The sequence below is a fragment of the Xenopus laevis genome, chromosome 9_10L (genome assembly GCF_017654675.1).
Source record: "Xenopus laevis strain J_2021 chromosome 9_10L, Xenopus_laevis_v10.1, whole genome shotgun sequence".
NCBI classification, from domain to species: domain Eukaryota; kingdom Metazoa; phylum Chordata; class Amphibia; order Anura; family Pipidae; genus Xenopus; species Xenopus laevis.
In genome coordinates, this window is record NC_054387.1 from 68644152 (window position 1) to 68661268 (window position 17117).

At 38.5% G+C, this 17117-nt stretch overlaps 1 protein-coding gene across 2 annotated transcripts in view; it reads right to left on the reverse strand.

Annotated features, from left to right (window-relative positions):
* Positions 1–17117, reverse strand: part of LOC108701326 (voltage-dependent L-type calcium channel subunit beta-4) — a 76202-nt gene that overhangs the window by 17179 nt on the left and 41906 nt on the right. For both annotated transcript variants that reach the window (XM_018235765.2, XM_018235766.2), the window contains 8 exons: positions 12016–12135; positions 10725–10847; positions 9517–9647; positions 7672–7748; positions 5927–5946; positions 5755–5835; positions 2521–2579; positions 473–582 (listed from right to left, as the gene is read on the reverse strand). In XM_018235765.2, the coding sequence (XP_018091254.1) occupies positions 473–582; positions 2521–2579; positions 5755–5835; positions 5927–5946; positions 7672–7748; positions 9517–9647; positions 10725–10847; positions 12016–12135 (721 nt within the window). The remainder of the gene's footprint in view (positions 1–472; positions 583–2520; positions 2580–5754; positions 5836–5926; positions 5947–7671; positions 7749–9516; positions 9648–10724; positions 10848–12015; positions 12136–17117) is intronic.

Here is a 17117-nt window from a genome sequence, read left to right on the forward strand (position 1 = left end):
AGCAATTTACATCCTGGTGTATAACTAAGTCAGAGGCATTAGCCTGTATGTTAACTCAGCCTGACACCAGTGTCACAGTGAGAGGGGAAATATAAGGAATTTGTGTCATTCTCCTCTTAGAAAAGTTCTTCAGCTGTCAATGTTTGCAATGCACAATAAACTGATTTAACAGGTTCAGGAGTGTTGTGAGCATTGGACAAAACCACTTTTTCCCCTTTTATACTTATTTCCAATTGGACACACAGCACAATTGTTGCTATATATTCCGAATAACCCAACACAAACACATGAAAGGAAATTTAAAAACTCTAAACCAATAAATATATAATTGCTCAGAGCAATTTCACAATTTCCAGAATTATTTTTCTAGTTTTCAAAGTGTTATTGGTTTTTAAATCTCTCAAATAATGAATCTGAAACCTGCTGTTCATTTCCACCTACAGTTGGCTGAAAATTAAAAAAAAGTTCTTACCCAAACTAGATCTTGTGTTTGAACGTTCAATTATCAGCTTCTTGCTTGGGTTATTTAACACCGACCTTTTAGCGAGAGAAATATCAGCTGTCACTCTAGTTATTGATATCCTAGAAAGAAAAAAAAAAGGTTATAAATCATTATAATTTCTGAGTATGCCCATCTTCAATCACACATCACACTTTCAATCCCTAGCAAAAGAAAATCATGCCTAACTGTGGTCACTGCTAATGAAAGGACAAAGAGTTGTCCCTGAGAGCATTGGTCACTACACTTTGCCTTGCCTTTTGAGATGAGCCCTTGGGTGTCCCTGTTCTCAAGATAGCTTGTGGTGGGAGGTGGGAACATCGTCAATTATACAACTTTGCTTACAGTCATCAAAAAACTTGTTGCACAAAAACTCTTCCATCAACTGACATTTTGTAAAGAACTAGAAAGTATAATGGAAAGGCATTTTGCTGAAGAACGCTGATAAGATGTCTCAATACTTATTTTCAAAGACTCGAATTTCGAAGTATTTTTTTGTCTACTTTGACCATCAAATTGGCTACTTCGACCAAGATTTCGAATCGAACGATTCAAACTAAAAATCGACTATTCCACCATTCGATAGTCAAAGTACTGTCTCTTTAAAAAAAACTTTGACCACCTACTTTGCCACCTAAAACCTACCGAGCATCAATGTTAGCCTATGGGGAAGGTCCCCATAGGCTTTCTAGCCAATTTGGGATCGATGGAAAATCGTTCGATGGATGGATTAAAATCCTTCGATTCGAAGGTTTTAATCGTTCGATCGAACGAATTGAGCTAAATCCTTCGACTTCGATATTCAAAGGATTTAACTTCGAGGGTCGAATATCGAATATGCTGTCCATAAACCTGTAGATCCTCTCCTTGGACAAGGTCACCAAATGAGCAAGGTCACCAAATGAGCAGATCACTGTCCCATTTGGCCACAAAAGTTATGGACCAAATCATGTTGTAAAGATTATCTGGCCTCTTGGTAGAGTAAGTAAGATGTCAGTAAGATGTCATGGCAGACCAATCAGAAGAGTGCTTCCTGTGCAGACTGATGCAGCATTCACCCAATAAATGTTCCAATATTCCTAAATCAGATCAATTCAAATCAGATATTAATCAGGAAGGTAACTGACCTGGGTCAGTAAGGGTGCAAGCTATAGAAATGCAAGCTATAGAATTGGCTGAACATTTAACAGCGAGTATTGGTTTGCATACAGTCAGCTTGTGCGGCTCAGTTGGATTCTGGTGAGGCCTTAATGAAGTTGGTTCTACTTCTTCAATGCTGCTTCTCTGAAATAACGTCTAACCTAGATGCCATTCTTATCACAATGTAGCCATACACAGAGCAAGACTTGAGCTTTCACTAGCTTTATCGTCCCTTTGAGAGGTAGTTTTGATAGACCTTTTTGCTGACTAGCCTGTTTAGTGAACATCAGATGACTGCCTTAGATGTTCACTGTGCAAGAGTCAACCATGAAGTGAGAAGGGCCATACTGTCCTTTTGGGCCAATAGAATAATGAGTTAGTATAACAAGTACTTTTACCAAAGTTTTCCTCATATCTAGAGGGGTCTGCCATCACAGGTTCTGTTACAGCATATAGCACATCAAAGGGGTTTTCTCATATATATGTCTATTTTGCTTTTGTTAATTCTGTTAAATCAAATATATGCAATCAGAAGGATGGGTGAGTGTACAGCAAATACTTTATATGAGGTGCCTCTAATACCTACAATTTATACTTCACTTATTCGCTTCATGCATCAAATTAAAGGAAATGATGATAAAGGTGGTCAGAACAGTGTGTCAACAACAGACAACTGATCCTAATGGATGGCTTGTGCTTTTGGCAACACATACCTAAATAAAGTGCTGTGTTAGTAAATCAAGTGTCAAGAACGATAATGAGATTTGCTGTAATTCATAGACAACTGGAATCACATCCAGTTACCACACAAAGCCTATTTTAGCCTGATGTTCTCCATTATACGATGAAAAGGCCAGAACATGAATGAGTTCATTCCTCACCTCCCGTCAAACCTGTGCTTCAAGAAGTCAAATAGGGCTTTCTGCATCATGTCAGTCACCTTCCCAGAAGAAAGATGTGAATACCAAGAAGGACAGGAAGGAAGAGAAAAGGAAAAGATGAGAAAAAAAGATTGTGTTTGAGCTCCTTAATCTCATTTAAGATGCCTCACATTCCTCTGTCATACAAAGGGTTGCTATACTGAATTCTGCTTTCCCATGATGCTGCAAAGAACCAATTATCACCTACAAATATATTCTTGCAGGTGTTTTTTCTTTCCCTTAGGTGTTAACTGCGAAGATAAGTACAACTCTCTCTTGATATTCCAGTCCTGATAAATAAGAAGCAAAATGCTCATCCTTCCCAGTAGAAAATACAAACATTGGGGATAAAATAGTTGGTGTTATGTAGATTTCTCAACTGGTAACAACAAGCCTCATGCTCTACTCATTTCACAGACAAGGCAAATGTCTGCATTATCAAATAAGGCATTTTGTTACCAAAACCCACTGGCATAGCATCTACTTACACAAAGAAGAGTGTTTCCTCTCAAGGTTAATTTAGGGTGGACCCCAGAGAAATGCTGGATCACAAACTTTGGTAATTGAGTTTATTAATATATTTTAGAAATACAGTATAAATGGTGCCTGCTCCGAGGAGCACTTAATTCCTGGAGCTAACCAGCAGTTGTCAACAGCAGCAGAAGCCTTAACGTAATGAAGCGCACATGGGCCTAGGTGTGTATTGGAACCTTGGAATTGCCACCTGTCTACTGCTGAAGGTCCTGTTAGTTTAGCAGTTGCTAAAGCTATGTCTAGCAGGTTTAAACCTGTTTTTGAATAGAATCAGACCCTACCCACACTAAAGCTGAGAATACATTCAAAGAACTACTCATGGTGAGTTAAGCTGGACTGATTATTCCTTGGGTCAATGTTCATATCACATGGCCAGCAGCAGATTGGGTACATGGACCTTCATGGTCAATGGAGTTTCTGCCCAGCAGGAACAATATCTGTATGAGCTGGATCAGATACCGAGTGGGAAAGATGATCAATCTGGCCACATATATGAAGCGGTGGGCTCCCATATGGTCAGGGAGGTTTGAACTGGCAACCAATCACTGCCCATATATACCCACAAAATAAATATGTAAGCCTGCTATCTGCTCAGACCTAGATATTCTAATACAGTATATATATATATATATATATATATATATATATATATATATATATATATATATATATATATATATATATATATATATATATATATATATATATATAGGCAGTGATTCCTGATGACGGCCCTGTGTGGGTTGAAACGCGTAGATAAGAACGTGGAATAAAGAACTTTTAACTAAGTATTGAAGAAAACTGCTGTGAGTGCTTTCATGACTGCCAATTTATATATATATATATATATATATATATATATATATATATATATATATATATATATATATATATATATATATATATAGAAAGCAAAGAACACTAATTATATATTTATGTCCCATAAAAGATTAACCCTCATTAAATAAATTTTGGGAAATTATTTAAAGGCTTAATGTAAATGATCAATACACACCTTAACTTTTAACCCAAGAAAAGGATATGCGCTGTTACTTCTGCCCATTTTTGTGAAGTAATCTATAGTTTTTGTTATATGGTCTACCTAATAAAACATAAGAATGAAATTGAAGATCCCACCTTCATGGCCCTTCAAAGCAATTTGTGGGGGGAGGAGGAAGTTATTTAATAAGATCTCCCTGATTATTAGACTCCTCCTTATCTATAAGCCTGAGATAACAGTTAGGGAACATGCAGGGCTAATGTAGAGCTCCTTGTCTCACATTAAACATACACTGGAGGGAGGGTGCAGTATTGGTAAAAATAAACCCTTAGCATTTAAAACAGAAAAAATAGAAAAATAATTACGGACAGATAAAATGCCCGATATGTCCTGTTGAGCATGGGTGCCTACTGTCAGGAAACACCCTCTAAAATAATAAACCCTAACCAGGTATGAAAATATTTTAAATATTTCTTGTTTTTATTCCACTCTATTAAGCAGAATAGGAAGGTAAAGCCGTCAGTTTCATTGGCTAGGAGTTAGATAGAAGGCTCAGAATTTTTTGACAGCTTTCAGCATCTATCATTCCTGATGTAGCTCTCTCTCAGGTGGCCAGAGTATTCATAGAAGAAATGATGGGTCACGTTAAAGTGATTTCATTGTCCTTCGCTTGCAAATTGTCTGCCTATGCACACACACAGCTGCATCAGCTTCAATTTAAAGGGGAACTAAAGCGCAACAGAATTATGCTAGAAGGTTTATGTGTAGGGCTTTTCTGTACCAAGGCCACCACAGCCCTTTAGCAGTAAATATCTGTGTCTCTGAACATGCCCCAATAGCTCCCCTATTATTTTCTGCTGATTTACAGCACATGCTTACCTAGGCTCACAATATACAGTATATATACATAAGAGTCATTAATAGTAAGCTTGTTAGTACTTAATTCATATTGACATTACACAGCAGCATAGAAATTAGTGCATAAGAATTTCCTAAAAATGAGCCCTAAAGCTGCAACAGATGTAAATACTTTTGTTAAAGTTTAGATGATTTCAGATGACCCCTACGCTTCTCAATAGCAGCCCAGAGCTCATGGAGCATGTGCAGTGCCACTGACGATCGAAAGATGGCCTAACATGATCCAAGTTGGGGAGCTGCTGTGGACAGTTATGAAATCCTGAAACATTACTGCTATAGAGATGCTGAAACCCTGGGCTGGTTCACTATTTAAAACAATTATATTTAATCATATGGAGGTACAAATACTAGAGTTCTGAAGAGGGGCATTTGCAAGTAGGAAGAATAGAAAACAGCAGATATGGATGGGCAAGATGTTTATAGCAGGGCAAGATGAAGACATTAACATTTTATATCATCATTACCCAACCTGCAGCTAGGGTTGCCACCTGGCCGGTATTTTACCAGCCTGGCCGGTAAAAATGATTGCTGATCCCAATGTTATTAATAGCGAAAAAAGATAAATATATAGGAAGGACGGTATTTTTTTCCAGAAAAGGTGGCAACCCTACCTGCAGCTCTTTGGTGGCCATAAATTAGATTGCCTATTTTATACATGGCCCCAAAAAAAATCTATCTCTGTAATATGTATAATTGTGCTCATTTATGCTGCTCGTGTAGTTTTATGGATGATGTTCTCATACCTCGTAACCTTTCAGAGATGGGCCCACTAACACGACAGGTCGCATGGATGGCACTACATCATAAGGTGGAACAAGTTCAGTCTGGAAACAGAATGTCAAAGCCAATTATACAACTGTAGCAAAAGCAACACAGGGAATATTCCTATACACATATACTGATCAATTGACTTACCACTTTTTGCTTCTGTTTGGCTAGGGAACAAAAAGAAACAAAGTCAGAGCTAATGACTGTAAAAAAGCAACGCTAGAACCACCTTAGGCAAATGGCACATGAGGTGTTTTATGTTTCACTGCCATCCATTAGAAAACAGTTGCACACCCATATCGGCCACCACTCCCTATGTTATATAATGGCAAGCACCCTGTCTCATGCACACATATCAGTGTAACCACACCGTGTACATGAGCCGGGGAGTTTGCCATCAAATAACATAAGAGGTGGTTACAGGAGAATAGGGGCATGCTCACTAAAGCAGGGGGGACGCAAGAGAAAACGAAGGAAATAGTCTATTGTGTATATGCACCTGGGTACCAATAAGACCCACCCCCTTTCAGCACTGCCATTTAGCACTTACTTTCTCAGCTGCACTTTCCCCTGTCTAATATTAGAAAAGAACTCTGAGGCTTGTTATGCACGCTGACAGCTTTCTGAAGATAACTCCTTTTGCTCACATCACAGACGTGTCAGCGTGCAGCCAGCACATCAACGGCACCCTGATATACTTGGGGATTACATGCCGGGATATTCTTAGTCATTAAACACAGCGTTTAAATAATCTGTTGCCAAATGCTCAGGGGCTTGTTTTCTCCAGAAGAACTGTACTATTAAACTTTATAATACATGAGTAGTGCTGGGTGAATCTGGGCAAAATGGCAAAAAGTCACGGAACGCACTGGCCGTTGAAAAACTTTGGCGTGCAAAAAATTTTATGCTCGCGACAAATTTTATGCGCATGACAAAATTTTTTTTGTCACGGCTAAATTTTTCCGCAGCTTCATAAAAACATTTGCGGGCGACGAAGCGCACAAAATCGCCACAAATTCATTCCTGTCTAATTTACTCACCCATCACTATATATGAGCCAGGAACAGCCTGTAAATCCTTAGTGATGTCATTACTTTGCTTAGTGATGTAAGAAGTCGCCTCAAAGTTCCATCAGTGGTTAATTGGGAAGTTTAACTAGAAATTACTGGGCCTCGCAAAAACATTTAGTATGCCCCCTGCAAAGACAAACCTGATGTCTGCAGGCTGGTTAGTCGGATAACTGGTTGGTCTGTGCATGGCCAAATTAAAGGGGAACAACAACACATACCTATTTCTAACCAGTACCCGACCAGTTCGTGCCCCCTCCCAAGCAGCGTTTATAGGTTTCACAAATCCCCAGTGGGGGCTTGCGCCTGCCTTATTTAGCCATCATGCCTGGTTCCCAAACTCCCTGGTGGTGTAAAACGATTATGTACACTGGAAGTTCATCTGTTCCTTGCCTTTAGCTATGGTTCCCACCTGATCAGTGTTTCTGATAGCTGGTAAGACACCAGTGAAGTGTGGGGCTGGTATTACAATTTTACAGGCAATGTACTTAAGGGGTGGTTCACCTTTATGTGAAATTTTAATATGTTATAAAATTGCTAATTCTAGGCATATTTTCAATTGGTCTGCAGTTTCAGTTTCCACTTATTGTCCACATTACACATTGCTCTTTAATGTGTCATTCTTACATTGTTTTCAAGGTTGAAATAAAGACAAATGATGGGAGGGAAGGCACACGCTATTAGAGACATTTCCAATTAATCACTGGGTGGCCCTGGATCACTGAATTCTGCTCTAAATCCATCCCACTGTGATCAGATGGACAACACATGGGCTGTACAGTGTCAGGCTCTAAGAACATAATTATACGCTCTGCGTGTGCTCACCAGCAGATGGAGGGGTTGCTCGGAATGTCCCTGATACCATTTCCCCAAGACTGGAAGAAGAATTTCCACTTGATTTACTATAGGGATAAAATGAGAAAAATTAACCAAAAGAGCAAAGGAATGATGCTTTTTTTCCCCACCTAACTATACACTTAAAGCTTCAAGGCACTGTCAATAAGATACCTATATGATAAAGCAATTGCAGAACTAAAACTCCCACATAACTGCTAAGCGGAAATTGGGTTGGTCCAGTATATGAAGTCTTGTAAGATCAGCAATACTAAGCAATCAATACAATGTTTGCTTTCTAATTAGGTGATCAGTAAATTCTTCCTGCTGATTGGTTGCTATGGATAACTGCTCCTGGACAAAGTTAGTGTCTTTTATTACATAACCCCCGTGTATGTCAGCCACCTGTCCCCTTGCCTAGTGCAGGGGCTATTTATCCATGTTTTTATCAAATAAGTCTGCATAGCGCAGGATGAAACACACTTACTCATCTACAGATGGAGCAATGAATGAATGAATCAATACATGTGATATATACAATGAACCCAGTTTATCATTCTCTTGTAATAAGAATATGTTGAGTTTGTGCATGTCCATCAAGTCTGCTCCATCTGCAAATGGCACAGCATTAGTTTCATTACAGATCTAAACAGCAGCCTTACAGCCTTGCTTGTCTGATCCTCAGTTAAGTTAGCGCTATCTGGGCTAGATGGAGTCTAAAGCCACAGCACCCAGAGCACTTGGAATCCAATCCAGTGATGAAACTAATGATAACAATCAGAATTATTCTCTTATAATAATATATCATATAGCACTGAGGTGGTGCCTATTACTCCTGTTTTCTTATATCATGTAGCATAATATAAAGAAAACACGGGATCTGCCAATTAGAAGTAACACATCAGAATGCCAACTGGGATTTATAACTAGCAGGAAAATTATATAGACATATATTCCTTATATAGGTCACACGCTCACAGCTTAGGAATCGTAAAGTATTCCCTATTTATCTACCTGAGCTACTAAATTAACTGGAGCTAAGAAATATATAGTGTTTGGAACTAGAACTAAAAAGAAAGAACTCCACAAGCGTCTTTGGTTCGGAACGACACTGGCGACAAGTCGGATGGAGTTGCAGCGTGAAGATATAATTGGACTGAATGAAAACTTGGAGTTAAAGTGATGCTGACACTAAAAAACTACTTTTTAAAATATGAAAGTATATTAAAAGTTACCTATAGGTCATGTTGATTGATTTTTGCTGAGAGGTTTGTTATTGTAAGTAATTGTTAGTTGAAGTTCCTAAACTTGATTGTATTGCCAACCTGACTGTCCCATCTCAGCCTGTCAGTTGTAGTTTCCAATGCTAACGGACTCCTGCTATACAAATATGGCAGCCTCCTCATACAGGAACATGGGGCATGAGACGGGTAATGTAAAAGCATTGTGCAAATACTTTATACTTTTATACTTTAAGGCAATATTATGATAGATGTAAAAAAGAGTTTAACTTCTGGTGTCAGTATCTCTTTAACAACAACTACATGGTCCGACTGTCTGGATGAAGACGCTGCTTTCTGCGTCCACAGCAGACAGTCGTGTCGTGTCAGATATAATGTAGTTGTTACCCCCGACTTTTCATTCAGTCCAATCATATCTTCACGCATACAACTCCATCCGACTTGTTGCGTTCGTTTTGTCGGCATGGCATCGATCCGTCCAAAAACGCTTCTGTAGTCCAGCCCTAAAGGTATGTTTTGACAATAGGACAAATAATTCCCATTTTCCATCCGCATCAGCCAATTTACTATAACAGCAATAATTCTTGGGATTTACCCTCCATGTGAGCGTCCTCTCTTCTGCTCCTGCTGAACTCTGATATAGTCCAATCTCTGGGGGCTCGGAATGAACCCAATCTCACATCCTTCTTTCACCAGCCTTCCTATCCACCAGTCATTGTTGTATTTCTGGAAAAAAGGAAGACACATTCATCTGTTGTTGCTTTATGCTGAACGACTCATATTGAATCCACATCCTGCATGACTAGTTAGCTATTAGGGTAGAACTCCACAGCGATTTTAAGTGCAATACTGTCCACTCCGACGCGATGAGATGAATTGCAGGTGCCACGTCGGATAAGGTAAGTAATAGGAATGTCAGACGTTATCGCTGCGTGCATCCGACACGACTGTTGTATGGGAACGCTGCATATTGCGTCTTCATCTGACAGTCGTGTCATGTCAGATGCACGCAGCAACAACGTCCGACATTCCTAATACTTACCTTAGATTCTGCGCATCCGACGTGACACCTGCGATTCATCAGCGACTTTTGCAGCCATTCCATCTGAAATGTAGACTACTTATTGGTTGCTAGGATTGCTTTGACCCTAGCAACCAGCCATGTTTCTGTATGCCAGAATGAAGAAGCCAACAACAATAAAACTCTAGCCTTAATATCAGTATATATGCGGGGTGTCTAGATCACTGGCTCCAGCGACCAAGTTGCATTTTAAACATAACTTTGATAAAGGGCAGAAAAAAAACCGCAAAAAGCACAGCAGATGCCAAATTGCTTAGATTATGTCCACTTACATAATCCTAAGAGTTCATTTAACAGTTAATGCCCCCTTTAAATACATGCAATAGCATTAATTGACACAGTATAGTATTGGTCAATTTACAATGACTGTAAAGCAGGAATACATAAAAAACAATATAAAAAAACTGTATATTCCCTAAAATGCTATGTCAGGCTCAACAGTAAAAAAAAAAGCAAACTATCTATAAATTCGGAAAAAGCTGAATGGCGCAAACAAAAAAGAACATGCCTATGAGGATCTGAGGGTGCAAGTTTAACCATTTCCTCTCTTAATGAATGGATTCTATATAGACATAAGCATAGTCCCACCTACTATTTGGTTAATCAGCTAATTCCTTCCAAGCGCTGGCAGCTGGTCAGTTTCCCTTTTAGCCTTAACAAGCTGCGGTCTTGCCGCTGATAATTTATTTGCTAGTGGCAAGAGCACTTCACCCTATATTTACCTCTTTAATATGTAAAAAGTCCTTGGCATCGAACGATATGGCAGTGCTTGGCACAGGGACATCTTCATCCAATGCTCCGCAGTAACTCACATTCGTCCTCACAGCGAATGCCACCGGCTTTGTCTAAATGCATACAGACCCATCATGAATGCATAGCAACTTTCTCATATCTGTCTCTATAAACTTTATATCATATATACTGCTTTATAATGAGGTTCAGCTCATTACTACCCTTTTGGTCTAAACTCTGGTTGCTACAGGCACCGAGCATGGCAATACCGTCCATTAAACTGGCTCTTTAGCTCGATTGTACTTTATCTCAATATATTTGGTAAACAGTGAGATGACAGCAAGGGGCACATTTATTATGCTGTGTAAAAAACAGTGGGATAATACACCACACATCTACAGGCTTCATCCGTGTTGGCGTAAAGTTTTTATGCGTTTTTTCTTAGAGCAACTTTCGTCTGAAGCAATGTAAAATAACAGCGGCAAATCTGATGTTCACATGGCATAAAATTACACACACCTTGATAAATTCGCCATTTAGTTTACACAGCTTTTTACACAGTTTTTCCAGCAAATTTTGTCTTACACAGCATAATAACGATGCCCCTTAGTGTTACTATATTCTGATCCTTTTGCATATGCAATTCAATTTAAAATGCCTATTGTAGTGAGCTAGGGGCGCAATGTGTCAGGGAAGACCTAGATCTCCTATATGTTTTCTCATTGTCACCTTTATAATAAGCAGAGCTGTAAATTAATGTAATTTATAACAAAGGTCTTACAAGAATTTATCAATCAAGGGTTACAGAGTAAAAATAGGATCAGAGGGCTCTGCACGCATAATATTTACTTGCTCAGCACTTTTGACAATTCTGTATCTTTACTAACACACTAGATATCTCTCTATAAGATATATTCACTTTCCCCAGGTAATGAGTAATGTATCATCATCATGTTCCGCTGAATATAAATGGGAAGGTTTTGCTGATGTGACAGATAGAAGAGCAGATACAGTATATAACAAATAAAAATTCAGGACTTCTGCTTTAAATAAACTAAGGTCAGATGTGCAAGATAGGGATAATGGTTAGACCAAATCGAATAAATCATTTTTGGCATGATTTGCCCTTTAAGGTAGAGTAGAAAGAGAAATTGATAAAAAGAAACCATTGGACACTTAAGGAGATGGCAGAGATTTCTCTAAACCTGTTTAATGGGGAAGGGGTTAATGCTGCAAAAACGACATGATCATGATGTTCCTTAGTAAGCAGAAAAGCATTACTTTGGCTCTCTCAAGCTGGACTGCAGCCTGCTGTTCTTTCTCTTGGCGAATTGCTTCCCTGTCCTCTTCCAGAGAGACATCAGAATCGGATGGTCTGCTTGTGTAGGAATCTGCTGAACCCTGCAACAACAATTCATCACAGTGTGCAAATGTAGCCATCCAATCAGCCATCCCCCTATGCAAACAGCAGATGATGTCACAGGCAATAGGGAATAACAAGAGAAGTCATTAAACTCACAACAGTCTAGTAACCCATAGCAACCAATGAGCAGGGATGACTTATTATACACCTGCCAGAAAGTAAACATAATTGGTTATTATAGGATACTAGTGCAACCTTTTATTTACATTACTCCTTTATTGTTCTTATTGCCTTATTCCCCTCTATCAGCAGCACAACCAATACCTGTTTCCATGAAATAATTCCTAATTTAATAGAATGCATATTATTTCCTTTGCATCCTTAAATATTCGAAAGCTCCAAGTTAGTGGAAGGCCATCTCCCATAGACTCTAGTTTAATGAAATAATTAAAAATTGCTTAAATTATTTCCTTTTTCACTGTTTTAATAAAAATGTACCTTGTACTTGATCCAAACCAAGAATGAATCTATTTTGGTTTCAAAACATTCCTATTGGGTTTAATTAATGTTTAAATGCTTTTAGTGAGTTCCAAATTACAGAAAGATCCCTTATCTGGAAAACCCCAGGTTCCAAGCATTCTGTATAACAGGTCCTTTAACAAATAGTGAATAATGCACCCCTCTGGTAAAATATAAGGATGTTATAAGTCACTGAGGAGTTCCATGACCATAGAGGTACAGAGCCAATGGCGGAGTGCTTTTATACAGGGGGTACTTCATTTATTATAATGCACACGGTTAAGCGGTGAGTCAAAATGACATCATTAACAGGACATTCATGAGTCGTGTATTGTGCCCTTATAAATGGTGCATAGACATGAGTTATAATTAACGATTGGTGAGTGTGACTCATTTAAATTTGTGTATTCTAAATAAATCTATATCTCCTGTTGTAAAATATAAAGCTATTAGAAGTCACCTTAGCTTGGAGTTCTATTAACTGTATAAAGCAATTGCCCTGTGGTGTTTTGCCCCTATATGGTCATGGAACTCCCTGTTGGCTTCAAACGATAGGGGTTACATTATCATATAATTATTATATGATGCCCTGGGTATTGAAAAGAGAACAAGCAGAAGAAGAGGATTGCTCTGTTAAGTGATTATAATCTCTGGGGGTGCCTAACATTTGCTACTTGATTTCCTTCTCCTTTAAACGGGATGTAAAGGCAAAAAAATAAAATCCCATTTTTTACTTTCTTTAATGAAAGAGAAATCTATCTCCAATATACTGTAATTAAAAAATGTGTACCGTTTTTATAAGAAACCTGACTGTATGCAGTGAAATTCCCCCTGCTCTGACTGCTGCAGATAGAAAACCTCAGACGATCCCAAACTGCTCTGCAGGGAAACAATTGTTTCAAACAATCATACTTTCAAAAAAACATGGAGGAGCCCCCCCCTTCCCAGAACTGAAGCAGCTTTGTTGGTTTCCTTGTAGATCATTTATGACGATCCCTAAGCTTAACCTCCCAACTGCTCAGACCACACTGAGCATGTGCATAGTCTTGGTCTTGCAAAGATGTATAACAAAGTAACAAGATGATGACCCCCTGAGGCCAACTTTAAAAGCATAAATCATTTGTTTAATTAGGCTTCTGGTGCAGTAAGTTCATGCTTATGTTTAATATACAAAATACAGCAGTTCCAGCATTATTCTATTTTAGACTTTAGTTCTCCTTTAGAAAAAGTTATACTAGTTCCAACTGAAGTTTTGCTTTAATGCTTTAATGTTAGCAAATGAATCACAGTTGCTCCAGTACACTTTACTCTGTTGTTTCTAGACTATCAATTCCACCATACTTGGATGTATTACTAGCAGTTAAATCATGCACGGAGCTGTAGTGCAGCCACATCCCCATTAAGCAATCAATATCCCATTATGCTCTGGGACATTTTTAAAGCGCTACGCAAACCAAGTTGCCCAGGATCCAGGCTACTATGGCTGCAGGAGGAAAGAACGAGAGGAGATTTTGGTACACATCTGCATGAACTACATTGAGGAGGATGGCCAGTTCTTTATCACTATTAACAGTAGCTAAAAGGATGTAAGGGTCAGGGGAAAAGGCTACATAGGGGCAACTAGGCCCAACTTGCTGTGTAACACTGCTCTGGGGACCCTTATGGGAGCCAGCTGAACTCATTGGGAATCACTGGTATAGCCAGTAGGATATTTTTAAAAATTGAAGACAGGGATTCTGTCTGTGCTTTTGTTATTTAGCTTGTGTTAGCCCTGTATTATGCTAGTGTGATGTTCCAAAGAAGCAGGTTTAGCCATTTGTGAGAGATTGCATTGTACAGCCTATGTGTCCCCTTCAGAATCCCAACCTCATAGCACAAAACTGAAGGCAGAACTGCAACAGAAGTTTTCTTCTTACTATTTTAATAGTCCCAAGGGTGTTTCTTGCCTGACCATCAATTCCATTAAACCCGTTTCTACACAAGCCCCTGAGGTGTTCCTTTACATTTTCTATTTTATATGTGTTCGGGAGATTTTAATTTACACATATATATTTTATTCACAAGCTTTTATACCACCGTCTTATTTTCTGCCAATTGTCACGTTCACCCTTATTCATTCTGTCATATCTATTTCACTCATCATGCTCAATCAGGCACAGGCATCTCCAGGCAGCAGTGTGTGTGGTTAGATTCGGCTACAATATCCTTTTAAAGGAGTTGTTCACCTTTGAGATAACTTTTAGTATGATGTAGATAGAGAGTGATATTCTGAGACAATTTGCAATTTGTTTTAATTTTTTATTGCTTATGGTTTTTGAGATGTTTAGCTTTTTATTCAGCAGCTCTTCAATTTGCATCTTAACCAATCTGGTAACTAGGGTCCAAATTACCCAAGCAACCATGCATTGATTTGAATAAGAAACTGAAATGTGAATAGAAGATGGCCTGAATAGAAGGATCAGTAATAAAAAGTAACAACACTAATACAGTTGTAGCCTTACAGAGCATTTGTTTTTTTTTAGAATTGAGTCAGTGACTCCCATTTGAAAGCTGTGAAAGAGTCAGAAGGAAAAGGCAAATAACTATAAAACTATAAAAAATAATAATAATGAAAACCAATTGAAAAGTTGCTTAGAATTGGCCGTTCTATAACATAATAAAAGCTACCTTAAAGGTGAACCACCCTTTTAAGCCCACTGTGGAACAAAGGCTTATGCACACACATATATATGCTGAACTTAATACCAAATACACTCCCCGAACCAGTCTAACAGTATCTGTTTCAGATGCCCAATCCTGCTCTATAATATAGGCATTAAGAGACTTCCGATGAAATGGCTGTGCCTCCACCACGCAGGAAATAGCAGGCTGAGATGTTGGGTGCTTGCCTAGAAACATATTTGACAGTATGGGTCCTTTAATCTACAGCTACTTACAAAAGGTCAGACCTTAGAACACAAACAGCCACTGAAATAAATGTCTCTTGCTTTCTCTCAATACACACAGCCACACACACATATATACATATACTTCAACCTTCTCAGTACTCCAAAAACATAAGTGGCATAAATTAAAAATAGTTTAACCATGTCTTGAGCTCCCAAAATCCCAGTTCAGTCTGCATGAGAGCAAAGTCTTAAAGGGCAACTATACCTTTCATTTTTGCGTATAAATATATATATATATTTATTTATTTATATATATGTGTGTGTGTGTGTTAAATAAAAATGCTGACACAAGAGCACTTTTTCTAAATTACTACATGTTTCAGAATTGCGTGTCCAAGGCAATCATTTTAGCCAATAACTGTCCTTGTCTTTGTTCATTTACTGCCCATCGTTTTCAGTTTGGTCAGTGAGTTTGCTTTGGGAAGAAGTGACACAATTAGGTTATGAAGAATGAGAAAACAATCCTCCCTATTACACACTGGTTTAGTGAGCGCATAGTCTAATCTCTGCATTTCTTAACCTGACTCTAATTTACCTTATGCACCTTCTCCAGGATTTCAATTCAGTCAAGTTCTAGCACTTTGTGCAGTTTGTCATTGAAATTCAAAACCTATAACAATTAAGACTAACTGAAAAGTCAGACAATTATGGTAACTTAAAGGAGAACTACCCCTTTAAAACTAAAAATAAGAGGAATCATGGGGGGGCATGCAAATTACTTCTTAAGGCAGGTGTCTTCAGACAGCATGAGTTCTAGCAATTGTTTAGGTGGCTTTTAATTCCTAACTAAATTACAGAAACAAAGTGGATAGTGATATGTTTGTTTGGGGAGGGTACTAATTGGAGAACATGTAACTATATATGAATATAGCAGTGTGACACTTTATGGGGAGAATAAGGGAGATTATCCTCTACACCACAGCATTGTTTTTTTAAGCTTTTTAGGTTAAATATTTAAGTGATTCAATCCACTTACTGATAACAAGGTACCTAGTAGATCCCAGCCCCCCTGCAAGCTCTGAATGACCTAATCAACTAAGAAGATTCTACCCTAATTTGTCACCTAACCCCATGCCACTGGACTATTTTAAACCTAGTTCATCTTCATTCCTTAGTAGTAACATAAAATGCCTGCAGTGGATCACTATTATCCTGATGAAACGGGGTTTAGTTGACATCTCAGGCTGAGCTTCCCAAATCACTGCAATACCACGAGCTGGAAAATGCCCTATGCAGTGTCTTGTAAATAAACATTGCTCCTAAATATTTCTAGTAACAAAATAGAAAGAAAATCCACATGTGCATCAAGATGGAAGGGAGAGTCATGTAAAAAGTAGTCCGTTCATGTCCTCGGGTACAAAGCTCTCCAATATTACAGACATGACTGTTCAGACATGATTCATCCGTATTTTAATTTGCGTTATCACGAGTGGCTGGCAATATAATGCTCTAGTGCATTACGGTGTATGGGCAGCAGAAGTACCAAAGTGTACTTGAATTCAGTTACATGACTGCCACTGGGTTATATGCCCTTGAAGTTGTCCATTCTGCCA